This window comes from Engraulis encrasicolus, chromosome 13 (assembly GCF_034702125.1).
Source record: "Engraulis encrasicolus isolate BLACKSEA-1 chromosome 13, IST_EnEncr_1.0, whole genome shotgun sequence".
In the NCBI taxonomy this organism is placed as follows: Eukaryota; Metazoa; Chordata; class Actinopteri; order Clupeiformes; family Engraulidae; genus Engraulis; species Engraulis encrasicolus.
In genome coordinates, this window is record NC_085869.1 from 28,310,143 (window position 1) to 28,329,284 (window position 19,142).

Genomic DNA, 19,142 nt, shown 5'->3' on the forward strand with positions numbered 1-19,142 from the left:
TGCACCTGTAGCCAAAAAAGAGCAAATAAAACAGATTCTGAAGTTGAAAATCCACACCTCAATTTCTTTTCTTTTCCTTTTTTTTTCTCTTCATATTAAACAACACAATAATAAAAGCACAAAAACTACCACTGGACGAGAAAGACCACTGAAGACCTGACACCAGATACCCCAAACCCATATTTCCCACTTTTGTGAAGTAATAACAAAAAGCATTCAGTCTGGTGTCTGTCAAAAGTGATGAGATGGCTGTGTGTACGTCTTCATAGGGAGTGTGTGATGGGTTAATCATGGGCGACAGGCAGACAATAATGTGTTGTAAAGCGGGGGCCTTGATGGAGGGAGAGTGAGAGAGTAAGTGAGAGAGAGAGAGAGAGTGAGTGAGAGAGAGAGAGAGAGAGAGAGAGAGAGAGAGAGAGAGAGAAGGAAAAAGAGAGAGAAGAGAAGAGAAGAGAAGAGAAGAGAAGAGAAGAGAAGAGAAGAGAAGAGAAGAGAAGAGAAGGATAGGCGGGCTTGTCAGCAGGCCTCGGAGCACAGCAGGCTCCATTTGAACCCAATGATCTCACAGCTGCCCAAACAGTTTCATGCATTCATTTGGAGACACTGGCGGAGGTAATGGCGGTATAGTGTGGCGGCGTCTGTGTCGGCAGTGCAGGGCTGCTTGAATAGCTGTTGTTCATTAAGATACAGTGTCACAGCCCATTCCTTTCTGGGGTCAGGGGGCCACAACATCAACTTCTGATGTTCATGCCTGAGACAAAGCAAGCCCTAGGCTCATACTGAGCACCAAACAGCTTGAAAGGGCTATAGGAGAAGTCTTTCTATAGAAGTCTTTTGACTTCATTATGCCAATTGCTTACACTTACGTAAGATTTTCATCACAGTATGTGCTATAAAGAGCACAAATGAGTGCAAAAAAGCACACATGTTGATTACAGCCTCTCAGGTTTTACTAGCATTTGGTGGGTGGTTGGTGGAAAAAGGCATCCCTGGCACGTGCACGTGCGCGCACACACACACACACACATACACACACAAATGCGCACACACATAACATGTAATGTAAAATAGACACAGTCACACGAGCCTATATATATTTATAGCTGTGTATGGGCAACTATCTTACTTGTCTGTGCATTTTGTTATTTTAACCATATAACCAATGTCAAGGTTAGCCAGCCAGCCACCGCCAGACTCCCTGCAATGCAGCCTTGCCTTTACCATCGGTGGTGGTGTCTGGCTAATGCGGAGCAAAGAGAAACTAAGGCTTCTGAATCCTGACATTTGGAGAGAGTCCCCTGCTGACTTAATCATGGCAAATATTGCGTGTCATTTGTTAGGCACACTTGGACCTGGCTGATGGTGGCAGTGGTAATTCGCCACTGCTGTGCGGCTGCACCCTGGTGTGCCGTGCTGGGCTCTGGCTGTCGCGGACGGTGCCTCTCCACCGCTCGCTGGTCTCTCCCGTCCTGTCTACTGTATCTGCAGAGGCAGGGCAGCTCGCCGGAGTGACAAGGAAGATCATCGTGAACGCAGAGTCCATTCATTACGCTTGTAGCCTTGTGTTGTGTGTGTGTGTGTGTGTGTGTGTGTGTGTGTGTGTGTGTGTGTGTGTGTGTGTGTGTGTGTGTGTGTGTGTGTGTGAGAGAGAGAGAGAGAGAGAGAGAGAGAGAGAGAGAGAGAGAGAGAGAGAGAGAGAGAGAGAGAGAGAGAGAGAGAGATGATAGTGTATCATTTGGAAAATGCAGCCCTTTATTTTCAATGAAACAAAATAGCCTATGTAGCCTACATACAGGTAACCTATACATAACCTACCTATATATTTCAAGTGAGTGAATAGGTCTATATTGTATATTGTATATTGCATATCGCAAAAGAAAAAAGATAGGCCTATCTAAAATGTATCTTTTTTGAAAGATACAATAACTACTGTGTGCCTTTAAATTAACCCCCACAAGAGTAAGGTTACGCCTCTTTGTGTTTTGAGCCAATAGGAAGTGTCCGAAAGAGCAGAGCGCCAAGGTTATCGACCAATGCCTTTTCAGAGTCTGTGAATCGTCGAAACATGGCGCACTGCATAACCCGAACTCTCAGGAAATCAGTTCTGCAGTAAGTTGAACATTTCACTCACACTGCTCAGCGGAGCGCTGTTCTCTGTCCACTGGCACACGAAATTGTCGCCGTTTTGTAGTGACGATACGACTAGTTCCTCTAATGACTCTTGGGGCTGTTGGCTATGTTGTTGTTGTTAGCTATTGCTAACACACAGCTGTAGTATTTGGACTGACATTGAACATTGGGACAGTTAGTGTGAGTGTCACTTCTTTGCCCATGCCGCTTTCCTCGGCTGCTGCTGTAATGCCAAGCGAATGCACTGTCACGTGATTACATACGCTAAATGCATTCCTAAAACTACTAGTGCTATAGCATACACACTCATTACACACACACAAACATTAAACACCAAGTGACGCGTTGTCCCTGCAAACCGTGCGTGTTGGAGGAGTAGCCTACATTGCTACAAAGTTACATGTAGGCTGAAACCATGCTGGACTGACTGCGCAGAGATGTTAGTGAGGGTTGGTGTGAGTAGCCTAGTTCTAGGTCAGTGGAGTAGAGTCGCGCTGCCTGTCCCTACCTGACCTCACTGCCAGAAAATGGCTAAACCTGATGTATTATTTTCATGTAGCTGAATCTGTTCTCTATGCACTAGGCCTATTATTTTGCATTTCACCTACATTATGTCGTGAAATACTAGCCTTCATCCTTTTTTTGTATTTGGCTTTGTTTTCTCCGTGATGTGTTGTCAGTAGGATGTTAGTGGCGTCAGAAAAGGTAGGCAGGTGTGTAAAAGTAAAGGGGCAAGTAGGCCTAATAGGATTTGCATCTTTAAAATTAATTTTAGGATTACCATATCAAATCAGTAATAGGCTTTGCTTAATGCTTGTATTATATGTTTGTTGCATTTTGGTATTCATAATGACCAAAACCCTTATAATGATAATAATAATGGCAATAATGGCATAACAACAACAACAACAATAATAATAACAATGATGATAACTTCCCTTCCGTCCATACAGTGCAATGTTATTCCAGTCTGATCTTGACCTTTCAACCTACATTCCATCTAAATTGGTGTCAATCCACCCAAAAGTGTTTCAAACAAATAATATGCTTGGGGGCTGTTTGGGCTTGTCTGACAATATGTGTACCCAGTAAGAAGAATGTAAACAAAATCTATGTAAGTTAGGCCTACACTGTATTTCCGGGCCCTTCATTGAGACATGGCTATAAATAGCTGCTGAACATTGTCATAATGTCATATTAATTTCCCTGACATCTTTCAAACAGCCGTTGCAGTGAGTGGACAGAGTGCGATCGAGGTCCCTCGGAAGTGAGCTGGAGGTCAAATCACAGCCACCATACTGTATTTGCTTTTACTGTGGGGCTGCTGCACACATCTGCACTTAATTCATCTTTGGGGGGCTTGATGAGGGACTTCAAACGGTTTAAATGTCAATGGCGATGGCGGCGTGGTTTTAGGGGTGCCAGTAATGCGTCCATATTGGCCAGCCATCAGGGCCAGGGTGGGTGCCAGGTGGGTCTCATTTCAGGGCAGAGGAACATCCAGAGGCACTGGCTGCATGACTGCTCTGATGGCCTGTCGTCATCTGTAGTGTGAAGTGACTGTCACGGCACGGCCCGTCATAGCTGCTGCACTGTGTGTGTGTGTGTGTGTGTGTGTGTGTGTGTGTGTGTGTGTGTGTGTGTAGGCGTGAGGTGTCCCAGTGACAATTTTGGTGCTGTGTTTATTCAAGTACACTGCCAGAAGGCTCTGTTGATGTGTGTGGGTGTGTGTCTGTCTGTCTGTTGCGTGCTTAATTAAATTTGTCCACATTATAGCATGTTATAGCACGTTATCTGGACAATTATGAATTGTGTTAAGCGTTGTCACTACATTTCCCACAAGACAATTTTAGACAAGATCAGTACAAATTTTCCCCCCCTTGCGTGCGTGGCATGCGTGAGTGTACGTACCGTATGTGAGGAAGCGAGCAAATGTGTGTTTGTTTTACGGAGTTGCCCAGAAGCCACATGTTTGGCAGCAGCAACACAGGCTGTGGAATGTCACAAACACCCCCGCCGTCCAGCAAGAGATGCCCCTGCCTGCATGGTCTACTACGGTGTAGCTGGGTCCGGGAGGGAAAAAGAAAAAAACATTGAGTGCTGCCATCATGCCGACAAGTGCTGAAAGTAGCTCAGGGGATGTCAATTACCCAGCCAAGGCCTGGACCTCATAAGTTAATGGGCAGTTTCCCCTCTCTCTGCCGGGGCCTGCCAGGGCTTTACAACACAGGTTATAAAATCTCCAGGCTAATGCCACCACTATAACGTTTTCAATTAAGGGCAATGAGCTACATGAAGGCCCGTGGGGCAAACAAAAAGGCTGGGGCTTTCTTCCTGTATTTTCTTGTTTTTTTTGTGTGTGGAAATACATGGTACCACACATAAATCTGTGATCTATTTCCGCCAACCGCCCGTAGGCCCATGCCCAGACTAGCCTAGTTATGGAGCGATTATAGTTATTAGATAGTCCCGTTGTTTTTTTTTTGTTTGTTTTTTTTTCCACAAATTTCCTTGCAGAGCCTCAGAGGTGAAAGGCGTGTGTTTGCACATTTAGGTTTGCAGTAGTCAAAAACATATTTTTATTTAAGATACAATACACTTCTACTCCTTATGTATTTCAACTACTAATTATACACAATAATAATTAACACATTACTGGACTTGATGCATGCAGGCCCTACATTTATTGTATCTTTATTGAAGTTTTGGTGAAACACATTTATTCCTTCCGGTTTCAGCTTCCAATTCTCGATGAATTCTGTCCCTTTTTCGGGACCATTTCTGTTTGCCAAAAGACATCATGACAACCGGACAGGGAGGAAGGGAGACGGCGACAGAGAAAGAGGCAGAGGCAGACCCAGACCATAGAGCACTGTTGGGAAGGAGGGGGCTCGTTGGGTTTTGGGGAGGAGGAGGAGGAGGAGGAGGAGGAGGAGGAGATAGAAAAGGATCTTTTTAAAAATGTTCAAAGCGAAGCGCTCTATTCATCTGGGGGGGCTGGTGGCAGTGTGGAGGCTGTCGGGGCTTGCCATAGAAAAATAAATGGCCGCTGAGCAAACAGGGATGTGTTGACAACTCATTTCCACGTTGATTGGCGCGGGTGGCTGGCAGTGAGGTGTGTGTGTGTGTCTGTGTGCGTGCGCGCGCTTGTGTGTGTGGCCTTAATCCAGTTAGCCAATAAAATATACACATGACACACACACACACACACACACACACACACACACACACACACACACACACACACACACACACACACACACACACACACACACACACACACACACACACACACACACACAACCTGTCCTAAGCTCCTTTGCCACCACATGCTAAATGCTACTGCCAGATTGATACAAGTTGGGTTGTTTTCTTTGGGAGAAAGAGAACGTGGTCTTGTAGTTCATTTGCCTTTTTTGTATGTTGTTGTACAGAAAGCTATTTGAGGGACGATCAAAGGCCCATCCTAAATCTTGGACTTGTTTCCAATGAAATGTGCATGAGGCCTGGCCGGGGCTTGGCATGTATTATTGAAACAGCAGCATCCTTGAAAGGCAGAGTCAGTGGTCCAAGAAGTTTTCCGCTTGTCCCCCCCCCCCCCCCCTCCCGCGCCTCTCTTCTTTTTTTGACTTCTCGTTTCGCCATCCACCCAGCGCATCAATAAATCGGTCTATTACCTGTTGTTGACCCTTTTCTTAGCTGGGCCTTTGAAATTTGTTACAGGGCATTGAGTTAACACATGTTGCTGGGCCAAAACAGAGCACTGGTATTGTGGGCAGCTGTGTAAACTAGGAGAGAGAGAGAGAGAGAGAGAGAGAGAGAGAGAGAGAGAGAGAGAGAGAGAGAGAGAGAGAGACAGAGAGAGAGAGAGAGAGAGAGAGAGAGAGAGAGAGAGAGAGATGAGGGCAGCACTTGTCCCAGAGGTAGCTGAGAAGAATCAATAGAGCAAGAGATGGGGGAGGGGGGGATTTCTGATCCTGAACGCCCCCCCCCCCCCCCCCCCCCCCCCCACACACACACACACACACTCACACGCTCAGAAACACAGAGATATGAAAACACAAGCACACACAGCCATACACATATTAACACACACATACCCGTATGCACACGTGCACACACACATACTCACTCACGCATGCACATGATAGTACATGCACACATGAACAACCCTACAAAGCCTCCCATAAAAAAAGAGTGAGAGAGAACCCCCCACCCCCCCATCACACAAAAAAACAGAAAACAAAAAAAACACACACAAGTGGCTGAACTGTGGCTCATTAAAGACTTTGATCAGCGGAACGGTGCTGGCCCAGGGAAGCAGTAAGCGGAGTGGGGAGTGGGGAGTGGGGAGTGGAGCGGTGTTCCTCAGGACAGCATGTGTAGCATTGGGGGGATCGCATCTGTACAAACACCCGGGGCCTTTGAGGAATGTGTGAACAATGCAACAAAGGAATCCTGTTCTGCAGCCAGCCAGCCAGCTATAGCCGGACCTCCAGTCGGCCGACCGTCCAGTCTTGCCTTGCCTTGCCTTGCCTTGCCTTGCCTTGCCTTGCCTTGCCTTGCCTTGCCTTGCCTTGCCTTGCCCTGCCTTGCCCTGCCTTTTGCAACTTGCCTCTATGCCTGCCATTCAGCCAGCCGGACATCCAGTCGGCTGACCGCCCAGTCTTGCCTTTCCTTGTCTTGCCTTGCTTTCATGCCTGCCTGCCTGCCTGCCTGCCTGCCTGCCTGCCTGCCTGCCATTAAAGCAGCCAAACCGCCAGCGACCCACCTGACCAACCTTGCATTGTCTTGCCTGCCCTCCCTGTCTCACCTTCCCTAACCAGCCTCCCTGCCTGCCAGCCAGCCAGCCAGCGCCTTGGTAGTCTAAGGAGAGAAGGAGAAGGAGAGAGAAAGCAAGAAAGAAGGGAAAGGGGGGAAGGGAGAAGGAGAAGAATGGAGGGCTGGATGGAGGGAGAGAAGTGTGTGTGTGTGGGGCGGACGTGTGGTTTTTCGAGATTTGAGCGAGAGATGCAGGGGATTAAATGAACAGGACGGGGGAATAGGGCCCCGTGTTTTTACACATAACAAGAAATCCCGAGCCCCCAAACGGGGAGTTTGAGATTTCTTCATGTTGGAGGTTATTTAAAATATTATCCTAAAAACAGATTTGGAAGACGAAGAAGGAGAACGAGTGTAGGGGAGAAAAAAGAATTCCTGGCAGCAGAGGTGAATAATTCAATGTAACCGCTTGTATTTTGTCAAAAAAAAAGAGAAAAGATGCTTGGAACATCAGTCTTAAATAAAATAAATCGATCCAATATCTGTGAAGTGAATATGCTGCCACATTTGCTTGTAACCACAGTTTTTTTTTGCTTCAATATAAGCACACAGTCAGTGACCTCCCATAGGCTTTTACCTTTCTTATGGCCTTAGTCGAAGAATCCTTTACTGTCTACCTCTGCTGAGAAAATTGAAAAGTTGCGTGCGTGCGTGCGCCGTGCGTGTATGTGTGTGTATTTCTGCATACTACTGTATGTGTGTGAGTGTCTGTGCGTGTGTGTGTGCGCGTGTCCATGTCCGTGTGTGTGTATGTTTCATGTGCAAGGCTACAAGTTCACTCCGAGGCTGGCAGGCAGGCGGGTGGACAGGCAGGCAGGCAGGCAGTCAGGCAGTCAGTGTGTGGGCTGGATGTTATTAGCAGTTTCGGCCTATGCCATGCTTACTTACTCACACTCCTGACAGGACTCCCACAAGGCATCTGGGCCAGGCACACGTCTGGAGAGAGAGGGAGAGAGGGAGAGAGGGAGAGGACAGAAAGAGTACTAGAGAGACAGAGGCGAGATGGTGACAGAGTGAGGGGGGAGAGAGACAGAGAGAGAGAGAGAGAGAGAGAGAGAGAGAGAGAGTGAAGAGAGTAGAGAGAGAGAGAGAGACAGCCCTTGCCAGGCCATCGTGTACGCACACAGCACTCCCCGTCCTCTATACATCAGCCTAATGCATTGCACTGCTGAGCTAGCCAATACAGCAGGACGCCCCCTCTCTTGCCATCGCTACTTTTTCCACCTGAGTGATGAGTTTATTCCACCCTTAGGCCACACTGATGTGGAGTAGATGGGATTTGTTTGCTTATTTATTTGCTTAAGTTGGAGTCTGCATGTGTGACTTGAGTGACTGGTGAGAGTAGCAGTTCTGCATTCTGCCCCATGGTGGCAGTGTTGGCAATGGTGTCTGCTGGGCCGTCAGGGGTTCTCTCTAGTCCAGACTTTTAGCCTGCAGCCTGGCTGGAATCTTGAGTTTTGCTGTGGTAGTGTGCTGTGTGCTCAACATGTAAGGTCAGACATTATGTTTTGGAAACTTTGTGTCTCAGATGTCAGATACTGTTACTCCATCTGCCTGTCTGTAGTTTAGGTATGTGTGTTCATTTTATTGTCTTTACTGTTAACTCATTGTTAGTCTTTCTAGTTCTTTTTAGTGTATAGTATTAGTGGTCCAAATAACATTTGCTTAAATCATTTATTTTTATTTTTGTTAAATTCAAATGTCATTGAAATCAAATTATTTAAATTACCAATGATCATTATTGATACTTTATTCATAAAATAATTCTGTGTTGATTAAGATGTGCTATTTTGTGTTTCTTGAAGCATTTTATTTGATTAGAAATTTGAACTTGTGGGCTCAAAAATAGGAAATATGTTCATTGTGTTATTTCAAATTACACCGGCCAAGACGGCCGAGGACTGCATTTATTTTATTTCTTTCCGTGATGTAGACACAAACGCAGCTTATTATTTCAGATGAAAACAATTCTGCTCCAGTACAGGAAGGCGGTATAGTATCTTGTTTGGGAATTAGGCCTAGGAGTTCATATCGCAGACTGTCAGATTTGGAACAAGAACCCCACAGAAAACAGCCCGAGATATATTGGATTAAAATGCATGTAAAATAAAATGCAAATTATTGCTGAAATAAAGCAATAAACAGAACCATTACCAGTAAATGGTAGTTGATTGCCGAGGGCATTGCATATGTTAATGGATTATTATCGCCTTGAGGATGGTGTGCTCGTCCCCCTGTCGATCTGTCTGCTAGATTCCTGCAGTCCCACCACAGTGGCAAGGGCTGGTCATTAGCCCTGGAAGCCTGGGTGAGGTCGTGATGCACAGCATCTCAATGGGATATCCCCTGCATGTGCCCAAGGTCGCCAGTAGGTGGCACTGGCCTACACAGATTGGTGCCAAATTGTAACGAGCCAGCCAGGGCTTTTCAGCGCGCGTTGGATTGGGAGAAGAGGGTTTCTGTGTTTACGAGTGGGCACGCAACATGCGCTCGCGAGTATTACAGAGTAGTTTATGCTTTTTCCCCCCCTCTTGTTTTTTTGGGTCCAACAGTGGTAGCTGTGTCTATAAATGCTTTGGTAATTTTCATATTGGTTCGAGGCTCTTCTCCCCCACAGAGTCGAGTAAACAGCCAAAATTCAAAGCAGATATGTGGCCCGGCCCTGCTTGCTTATGCGAAAGCTGTTAGAGCCCCGCTTTGATATTCCATTTCACTCTTTTATAAGACCCCAGATATGCAAGCTTTGATACCCCGTTTCACAAAAAAATTGATTAGACTTCGTATTCAGCTGATTTTTTTTGTTGCTTGATTCACAACCCCCAGTGTTGTTTCTTCAATGCTCCACTGATACGACAAAGCTAAGGTTTAATTCTGACTGTATTGAATGCACATATGATATTATGAATTATTGTAGCCTGGAAATGTGTACTTCCAGTCGCGTACCCGGGCTTTTCTGCGTACGCTGGTAGATGTGTTTTAAATGGCGGTCCAGGAATGCCTTTGTTGGTGGCAGTTAAAGGTTTTAAAAGGGGGGTGCACTATTATACCAAAACAACGCAGGGCAGGTCGCCTCACTCCTTGGCGAGTCAAGGTCAAAAACACACAGCCCTCTTGTCTGTCTGTCAGGCTGCTCACCCCTCTCACTCCTCAGTAATCCACCCCCAGCTATGCCCTCCCCTTGCCTTGCCCTCCTCCACCCAAAAAGTGCCCCCCCCCCGATCTATTAGTACGTCCTTCCATCCCTCCGTTCCTCCTCTATCTCTTCCACGGGCCAGGCTTTGCCTGTGTGTGTTTGTGTGTGCGCACTCCCTTCTTTTCATCCAGGGCCTATAACCAACCAGCCTCAACTTCCTCCGAGTCGCCCTCCACCCCCCCCCAACACACACTAATCTGCGCCACCCTTTCGTGGCATCACTTCCTGTGACGGCGGTTGAGCCAGAGTGGGCCGTAATGAAAGGGTGCCCACGAAATCAGAGCGAGGGCGTTGGGGAAATGAAGGAGCCTACCAGCCAGCCTACCTACCCAGCCTAGTCAGCCAGCCAGCCAGCCAGCCAGGGCTGTTTACTTAGCCCCTTTAATGGGGTGTGTTATGGGGGCCCCCTTCGTCACGTTGCCGTTTAGCAGCAACCCCACACTGCCCTCCTCCTCCTCCTCCTCTTCCACCCCCAACACCCCAACTTCTCTCCTCCCCTCTTCTCCCTCCTTCCTCCCCCGGTAGCACTCATACCTCATTAGCAGTAGGCTTGGAGGCAACCACACACAGCAACCCCGGCAGCGCTGGAGCGGAGAGTAGCAGGGAGGAGAGGAGAGGAGCGGAGCGGAGCGGAGGAGTCCTGAGGGAAATGGTGCTGCTCGGGCCCCTTGCCTGCTTGCTTGCTTGGCCCCTGTGTTTGCTCAACTAGGTTCCCAAAGACCCCTCCCCCCAAAGGACAGGTGTCTATGCAAACCCATGACTCTTCACTAATGATGCATGTTGTAGTGTTGTACTGTATGTGTTTGGGTATGTAAGTGTATACATGTCTGTGTATGTAAGTGTATGCGTGTGTTTGTGCATGCATGCACATTTATGTGTAAATGTCTGCATGTCTATACGGTATGTAAGCTTGTGTGTGTGTTTTGTGATTGTGTGTCGTGTGTGTGTGTGTGTGTCTTGGGGCCTGTGCCAAGGGTGGGTGGCTGGGCCGATCAGCCTAACATCGTGTTTGTGTTGTGTGCCCACCAACAACCCCCCCACCCCCCGCCAACCACACACACACACCACACACACCACACACACACAAACACAAACACACACACACACACACACACACACACACACACACACACACACACACACACACACACACACACACACACACACACACACACACACACACACACACACACACACACACAGACACACCTTCTACTACCACTACCCCCCATTCCTTGTTTGTTTGTTTATTGTTTCCAGATGGCAGCCCCCTTGACTTCACTTGTCTACGCTTTCAAGTTCCCACAGAGCCCTTCTCTTTTTTTCCCTCTCCCTCTCCTTTTTTCAGTTTTTTTTTTCTTTCATTTTTATAGCTTTGGCTCAGACGCCTTATCCTGTTTCCTATGCCCAGCTTTATGATGGCTACTTTTTTTTATTTTTTACCCCCTTTACTCCTCCTCTCCTCATCTTCCTCCTCTCATGCCCTCCTCCTTTTTCCCCTCATCCTCTCATATCGTCCTCCAAAAAACTGGGAAGTATCTGTCACAAGCCCTCTGTTTTTCCCCCTCTCTACAGTAAGCTTGAATGACCTGCTGCCACACAAACATTGGGGCCCTTTCAAATCTTTGTTTTGACGTGGCAAGGTTTACCTTAGTATTGTTCTTGAATTTGGACATTTTAATCCGTCTTTCTTTCTTTCTTTCTTTCTTTCTTGCTTTCTTTCTTGCTTTCTTGCTTTCTTTCTTTCTTTCTTTCTCTCTCTCTCTCTCTCTCTCTCCGTCCATCTGGAGCTACAGTATCCCTCTCTCTTGGTCTCTCTCTGTGTCTATGTCTCTTGGTTGCACTCTGTTGCTATCTGTGCTTTCTATTCCTTGCATGTCTTTCTTTCACTCTCTCTGTCCCTGTTTCTCACACTTTTCCTCATCACCCCATCTCTCTCACACTTTCTTTCTCACCCTCTTTCTTTTCCCTGTGTGTCTCTCGATTTTCCTTTTCACTTTCTCTTTTTCCCCTCTTCAGTCTTGCCTGTCTGTCTCTGTCCCTGTCTCTCTCTCTCTCTGTCTCTCTCTCTGTCTCTGTCTCTGTCTCTCTCTCTGTCTCTGTCTCTGTCTCTCTCTCTCTCTCTCTCGCTCTCGCTCTCTCTCTCTTGCCTGACGTACACTAATGAAAAAGTAAAAGGAGGGGTTGGCTGGTTACCGGGGGAAGAAGCCATGGAACTCGGGAATGCTGCTTTCCCATGACTGGGGCTCTTTATTTTTTTAACTTCATTTTATTTTACTTTTTTTTTCGTTAGCCTTCTCCTCTTTTTTTGCCAGGGTACCATTAAAAACACGTCACCTTATTTACAGGAAGACGGGAAGAGGTCAGCGGCGCGGCAGTAAAAGAAAAACAAGTGCGTGGGAGGAAAGGGCCTTAGTCATCGGATGCGGTTAAGGAGAGCGCTAATCAAAGTGTTAGTTAGCCTAGCCTGGTTGTATATTATACGAAAAAAAAAAGCCAACAAAGACCTTCCTTGTCTTTCGCTTTTCTTCTAGTGCCATGTCTGAAGGATGGATTGTTCTGGCATTCTAAGTCCACCGTGCCCCACACATGAACGCATGCAGGCGCGCACGCAGGCACGCACACAGGCACGCATGCAGGCACGCAGCCATGCAGGCACACGCACGCAGGCAGGCAGGCACGCACGCACGCAGGCAGGCACGCACGCACACACACACACACCTTTAATCTCATTTTGATGACTGACCCTAAAGCTGAAGTGGCTCAGCCGTTGCCCTCAAATGGCTCTTGCCCAAGTAGGAGGATGGGGGATGGGCTGGCATCGTATTTGAGAGATTGGCATTACCAGGAGTGGGAAGTGGGATTGGGGAAAAGTTCACCTTTTTTACCAACAGTGGTTGAAGTAACAGAGCAGGATGTGATGTTTCGCTGAATGTGTGTTTTGGATGTACAGTATGTCTTACCATCTTCCTATTTATAGTATTTCTATTTTTTTAGTTTTTATTTATGGTATTTATTGTTGGTTGATTGATGAAGACTAGGACTGTGTCAGGAAAATTAGACAAATATGTACAATTACCAATAAACAGACACAGACAAGCGGAGATTTATACTTTGGCCAAAGGGAGAGGAAAAGCGGAGTGCTTTTCAGAGAACGAGATCTGTCTCTTAACGAACCGATCTCGACTCTGTCTTGGCCCAGCAAAAAAAATGACATATAAAACAAAATTCAAAACACTTCCTATTTCTAACATGTGCCATCTGATCACGGGATCCTTATTTTCAGTTCAGTCAGTATTCTGAAAAGTCTTCTTCTAAACTATTGCACTTCCTTCTGAACTCATGACTGTTACAGAGCTGCACAAAATATTTGTTTTTTACTGATGATGATAACATTTTTTTAAACGGAGATTATAATTATTCTTAAAGACTGTTGCTCTATATTCCCCTTTGATTGGACAAATAAAGTTTTTTGAACTGAACTAAAGAGGAAGGTGTTGTTTTCTGTGTTCAGATGGCAAAGGAATCAGTGTAATTATCTTCACCATCCATTCCCCTTTGTTTATTACTCTCCTGTTAAAAACGACTTGCCAATATGTTTAGTTGTGGTGACTTATTATGATGGTGCCAGCATAGTGTGTGGTGTGTTGGTGGAATAATGTACCATGGCGGTGAGGTTGGTAGTGGTGGGGCATAGGTAGGCAAACGTGTGTGTGTGTGTGTGTGTGTGTGTGTGTGTGTGTGTGTGTGTGTGTGTGTGTGTGTGTGTGTGTGTGTGTGTGTGTGTGTGTGTGTGTGTGTGTGTGTGTGTGTGTGTGTGTGTGTGTGTGGTAGAGTGGAGTGTTAGTTTGTGTGGTGTTCATAGCAGAGTGTAGTGTGGTGTATTTGTCTGTAATAGGTGAGGTGCATGTGGACAACCAGGGCATAGCGTGATGTGTAAGTGTGTATGCATAGTAGTGACGATGGGCAAGTGTGTGGGCGTGTGCCCGTATGCATGGCAGGGTGAAGCGTGGCTAGTTTGAAGCGTGGCTAGCGTGCCCAGTGCCCAGTGTTGGGGGGGTGCAGGGCAGGGCTTATCCCAGTGTCAGGCTTAATCACCAGCTCAGGACGGGGGAGTTAGTGTGGCACCGCAGAGCCTGTAGGACAGACAGACACACGGCTAGACGCTTAGACATGCTTCAGTAGTCTGTGTGTGTGTGTGTGTGTGTGTGTGTGTGTGTGTGTGTGTGTGTGTGTGTGTGTGTGTGTGTGTGTGTGTGTGTGTGTGTGTGTGTGTCTGTGTGTGTGTATGTGACACCATGTGGGCATGGATGATGTGGATTTGTGTGTGTGTGCGCGCGTGCGTATGCGTGCACGTGCGCGTGTTTGTTCATGTGTGCGTGTGTGTATAGAGCCATGTGGGTGAGGGGTGATGTGGATTTGACTGTCTGTGTAGGCCGGCCGGGCGATTTGTGAATTAAGTGGGTCTTTGGGTCTTACATAATACAGGTGCAATACAAAACGGATGAGCAATAGCAAGCAACACTTTCTCATGATACATTTGCACTGCCAAATACTGTGTAAATATGAGATTAGCGGACAAGACAGACAGAGAGTGAGTGTGATTGGAAAAAAGCGGGCCGTGCTTGTATGTAATTTTTCGGGGCTCCAAATTAACACCCACCAACTAGCCAAATGCTGGTGAAAGTTCAGCTTCGGTGGAAAGAGAAACTTACTAACCGTTTTGACCCATTTGTGTTTGTGTGTGCATCTGGCTAGTAATATTAAGATCTAGTACTAGCCATATTTGGCTGGTGATGTAAAATGTGAAGTTAGAGCCCTGGTAGTATGTGTCTGTCTGTGCCTCGCGTGAGAAGAGAATGTGAGATTAGGTGTAACCTACTGTCCCCTTTGCCCAGATGCCCTCTGCGTGACCCTGGCAGAGGCGTGGCAGCGGGTAGTGTCAGGACAGGACAGGCCAGGCGAGCGGTGACGTAGCACCTTTGTTTATGTTGTTCCCCTGGTGCCACATTAGCCACCTAATCTCTCCTCCTAGTTCACCACCCGGTGATGGGTCACCATGAGGACACTCACATCCTCACCTCCTCCACACCTCTACACCTCCATACTCTCACTCTCTCTTGCTTGCTTTCTTTCTTTCTTTCTCCCACTGTCTTTTCTTTCCTTTTCTGACTCTGTGTGTCTCTGCTCACACTTTTTCCTAGCCTCCTCTTGCCCCCCACCTCTCTCTCTCTCTTTCTCCCACTGTTCTTCTTTTATTTTCTGTCACACACTACACATTACTCTCACTCTCTCTATCTCTTTCATGCTTCCACTCTTTCTCTTCACCATCTCTACACCTCTACACTCTCTCTCTCTCTTTTCTCCTTATCTCTTTTTAATTCCACTGTTTTTTCTTCCATTGTCTGTCACTCTCTACACCTTATGCTCACTCCATCTCTCTCTTTTTTGCTCCTACTCTTTCTCCTCACCACCTCAACACTCTCACTCTCTTTTCCTTTCTATTTCTTTCTTTCTTTCTTTCTTTCTTTCTTTCTTTCTTTCTTTCTTTCTTTCTTTCTTTCTTTCTTTCTTTCTTTCTTTCTTTCTTTCTTTCTTTCTTTCTTTCTTTCTTTCTTTCTTTCTTTCTCTCTCCCTCTTTTAATTTTCGGTCACTCTCTACACCGTACTCTCATTGTCTCTGTCTCTTTCATGCTCCCACTCGTTCTCCATCACTCTCCTCCTCTCTTCCCTCTTTCTTCCCCTCTCTCTTGGTTTTGTCTTTCATAACTTTCACTTTCTCTTCCTCTCCATAACTGTTGTCTTTTCGTCTGTCTGTCTGTCTGTGTCTGTGCCGATCTCTCTCTCTCTCTCTCTCTCTCTCTCTCTCTCTCTCTCTCTCTCTCTCTCTCTCTCTCTCTCTCTCTCTCTCTCTGCCTCTCTGTGGTCTGTCACACTGATTCCTTCTCTCGGTTGAGTGCAACTCGTGGCTCTTTTCTCTGTGTGCTGACATTACAGGCTTCATTACTTGTCCAATGTGTCATACTCTATTACACATGTACCCTCACATGTTATATGATGTAGAAAATCTGTTTCATGTGTGTGTATATTAGTGTATATGTTTCAGCTCACTGAATGGATTTTGTAGCCAAGAGTGCAACGTTTTGACAAGTGATTTGCTTTATTATGCCTTGGAGTCTTGAAATAGCCTAGCCTCCATTGATGTCAATTATGATACTATGGCACACTCTATGGCAAACTATGAACATATGAGAGGATAAAATCAATTTGCTGACCAGTGTGTGGCACAGGGAGCAGGCTTGTCTTGAACGAAAACCTAATCCTCTTTAATAACTTTCCTCAGAAGAACATATGATGACAAAATTATATCACAGATTACACTGCAAATAGACTACTACATTGGCAATGCAATATCACAGACATTTCAGGAAGTCTCGCAGTGCTACCTACCTTTGATTTCAGCATCATATTTGGTCGTCCGTGCTATCTGCTGTGAAATACTTAAAAAAAAAAAAACAGTACCTTTTGATAATTCCAACAAAAGAATTTATCACCCTTCTACTACAGCTTATTTGTATGACAATTATGTAAGGGTTAACGTTCGGCGAGAAGGTCGCTACCGTGGAATAGCAGCACGACAGAGAGAATCTTTAGACCCCGACGCGGAGCGGAGGGGTCTTGTTCTCTCTGAAGTGCTGCTATTCCACAAAGCGACCGACTCGCCGAAAGTTAACCCGCTTATTATATGGATATACTTAAATGATTCACACATGGCGGGGACATTTCTTTAGGCCTATTTAATGTTAAGATTGTTGCTGCGCAAAACAAAACAGTGCCGTTGTGGAACACCGCTAGGCAACAGCTAGGTAGCCAGGACAACAGGTGTTGTCTATCACAGCAGCTGATTAGAGTCTTGTTGAAAAGTCGCATTAGCAGTGAAACGTCTTGTTGCCATTGACAGCGGTCTGTTATAGACCAACCCGTCCGTTATCGAAAAATAACAGACGTGCGAACGTTGGGGAGCCCCGTTGAAATGAATGGAGCATTCGACCGATGACGTCACAACCATATAATAATGCACAATAATGCATATTTTGAAAGGACAAATGATACAACAATCACAGTACTATGCTAGCCGTGTGTTTCCAGGACAGCGGTCTGACAGAAGGCCTCTACACCCAGTAACATACTCCCAAGCAGGCTGTTTCCTGCCCAGCGATTAGTCATATCAGAGGAACACACTGCCCCTCTGAAGAGGCTGCTTTGATCAACCATTACGTGTGGTGTGTTCTCTCTCTTTTTAATCTGCATCACGTCTTTCTTTTCTTCTTTCCGCCTTGGCCTTTGTTTCACTCTTTCTCCAGTGTTTGTGAATGTGTGCTTTTTCTGTTGTTCTCACTTTTTCATTCTTTTTTGCATTTCATTCTTACTTACTTTCTTTCTTTTTTTTCTTTCTTTCTTTCGTTGCTTATGGTTCTCTCTCAGTTCAATTCTCTCTCTCTCTCTCTCTCTCTCTCTCTCTCTCTCTCTCTCTCTCTCTCTCTCTCTCTCTCTCTCTCTCTCTCTCTCTCTCTCTCTCGTCATCTGTGTAGTAAGCTTACTGCTGCGTAAGTGCTCAGCAGTGTTGTGGTCACTGTGTGGCTGGCTGGTGTCAGGGGTCTGTGGTCTGGCGGTCACCTGTGCCAGATGGGCCCCACGGGCTCCTCAGGGGCCCCTCATGTGCCAAACCACACCAGCCTCATCCTCCTCCGGGGCCTCACTCCACTCTGAGCTCAGCCATTTTAATGTCATCGTTTTGAGAAAAAAGGCTTTTTGGTGTGTGTGTGTGCGTGTGTGTGCGTGTGTGTGCGTGTGTGTGCGTGTGTGTGTGTGTCTGTGTGTGTGTGTCTGTGTCTGTGTGTCTGTGTGCATGCGTACTTGCGCATGTGTTTGCACTGTGTGCGTGTGTGTGTATGTGTGTTATTTATGAGCGTGGTCTCTCTCTCCCTTGACGTGCGCGGAGCAGGACACTGGGGTACGATAAGGGGAAGTTCCTTGCCGTATAGTTTTCCCCCTATTTTTGCCAGCAGTGGAATTCCAAATATTATCGTTTTCCATTTCACAACAGAACCGCTCCATTGAAATGGATGCCAAGACAAACGGGTCCCAACCCATCATCAACCGCGCTCATTGTGACTCGCGTTTGAAATCGAGCTGTACAATGTGTGCACGGGGAGATAAGTTTAATTCAATAATCCCCCCCAAATATAACTCACCCAGATAGCAGTAAAATGTCGACATCGACACACGCACGCACACACGCAGACACAGCTTTCAGACTTCTGAGCGATATTATTCTGTATCAGATGCCTTGTTTGTGTAAACATGTGGCAGAACCCGGCATAACAACTGGTGTTAATGAGAATATTTTGTATAATTAATCACGAAATTGAACACATCCATCTGGGAAATGAAGAAAAAGAAATGTGCGCACATCAAACGGCCCGGGTTTTGTGCTCTAATCGTTAACTTTTAATCTAATTATCACCTAAAAGCTGATGTGCAAGCAAACAGCTCATTATTCTGTGATTTTTACCTCAGTGAAATTGCAATGTGAATTACTTTAGCACCTTTTTGTAAAATGGCCCCAGTAGACCTCTGTTTATCAAAACCCAGTCCCAGCTGCTAAATGACTGTCAGACATGGCCTATTTTCATTTATTCAAGCATCAGACATCAGCCCTGGTTAGAAGTAGGGCCTGCTCATCTTGGACTAAAGGTGTGTGTCCGTGTGCTTGCATGTGTGCGTACGTGCGGGTGTGTGTACGCTTGTTTCTAATTTGCTTATTTTGGTTGAAGAACAGTGTGTGTCGCTCTATGTAGTGCCAAAAAAGTGTGTGTGTGTGTGTGTGTGTGTGTGTGTGTGTGTGTGTGTGTGTGTGTGTGTGTGTGTGTGTGTGTGTGTGTGTGTGTGTGTGTGTGTGTGTGTGTGTGTGTGTGTGTGTGTGTGTACGCGCGCT

The 19,142-nt window shown here is 46.3% G+C and overlaps 1 protein-coding gene across 1 annotated transcript in view; it reads left to right on the forward strand.

Moving 5' to 3' along the window:
• The first annotated feature begins 2,028 nt into the window (after positions 1 to 2,028).
• Positions 2,029 to 19,142, forward strand: part of clybl (citrate lyase beta like) — a 134,117-nt gene continuing 117,003 nt past the window's right edge. Inside the window, exon 1 of the mRNA XM_063214550.1 lies at positions 2,029 to 2,109. Within this exon, the coding sequence (XP_063070620.1) occupies positions 2,066 to 2,109 (44 nt within the window). The 5' untranslated portion in view covers positions 2,029 to 2,065. The remainder of the gene's footprint in view (positions 2,110 to 19,142) is intronic.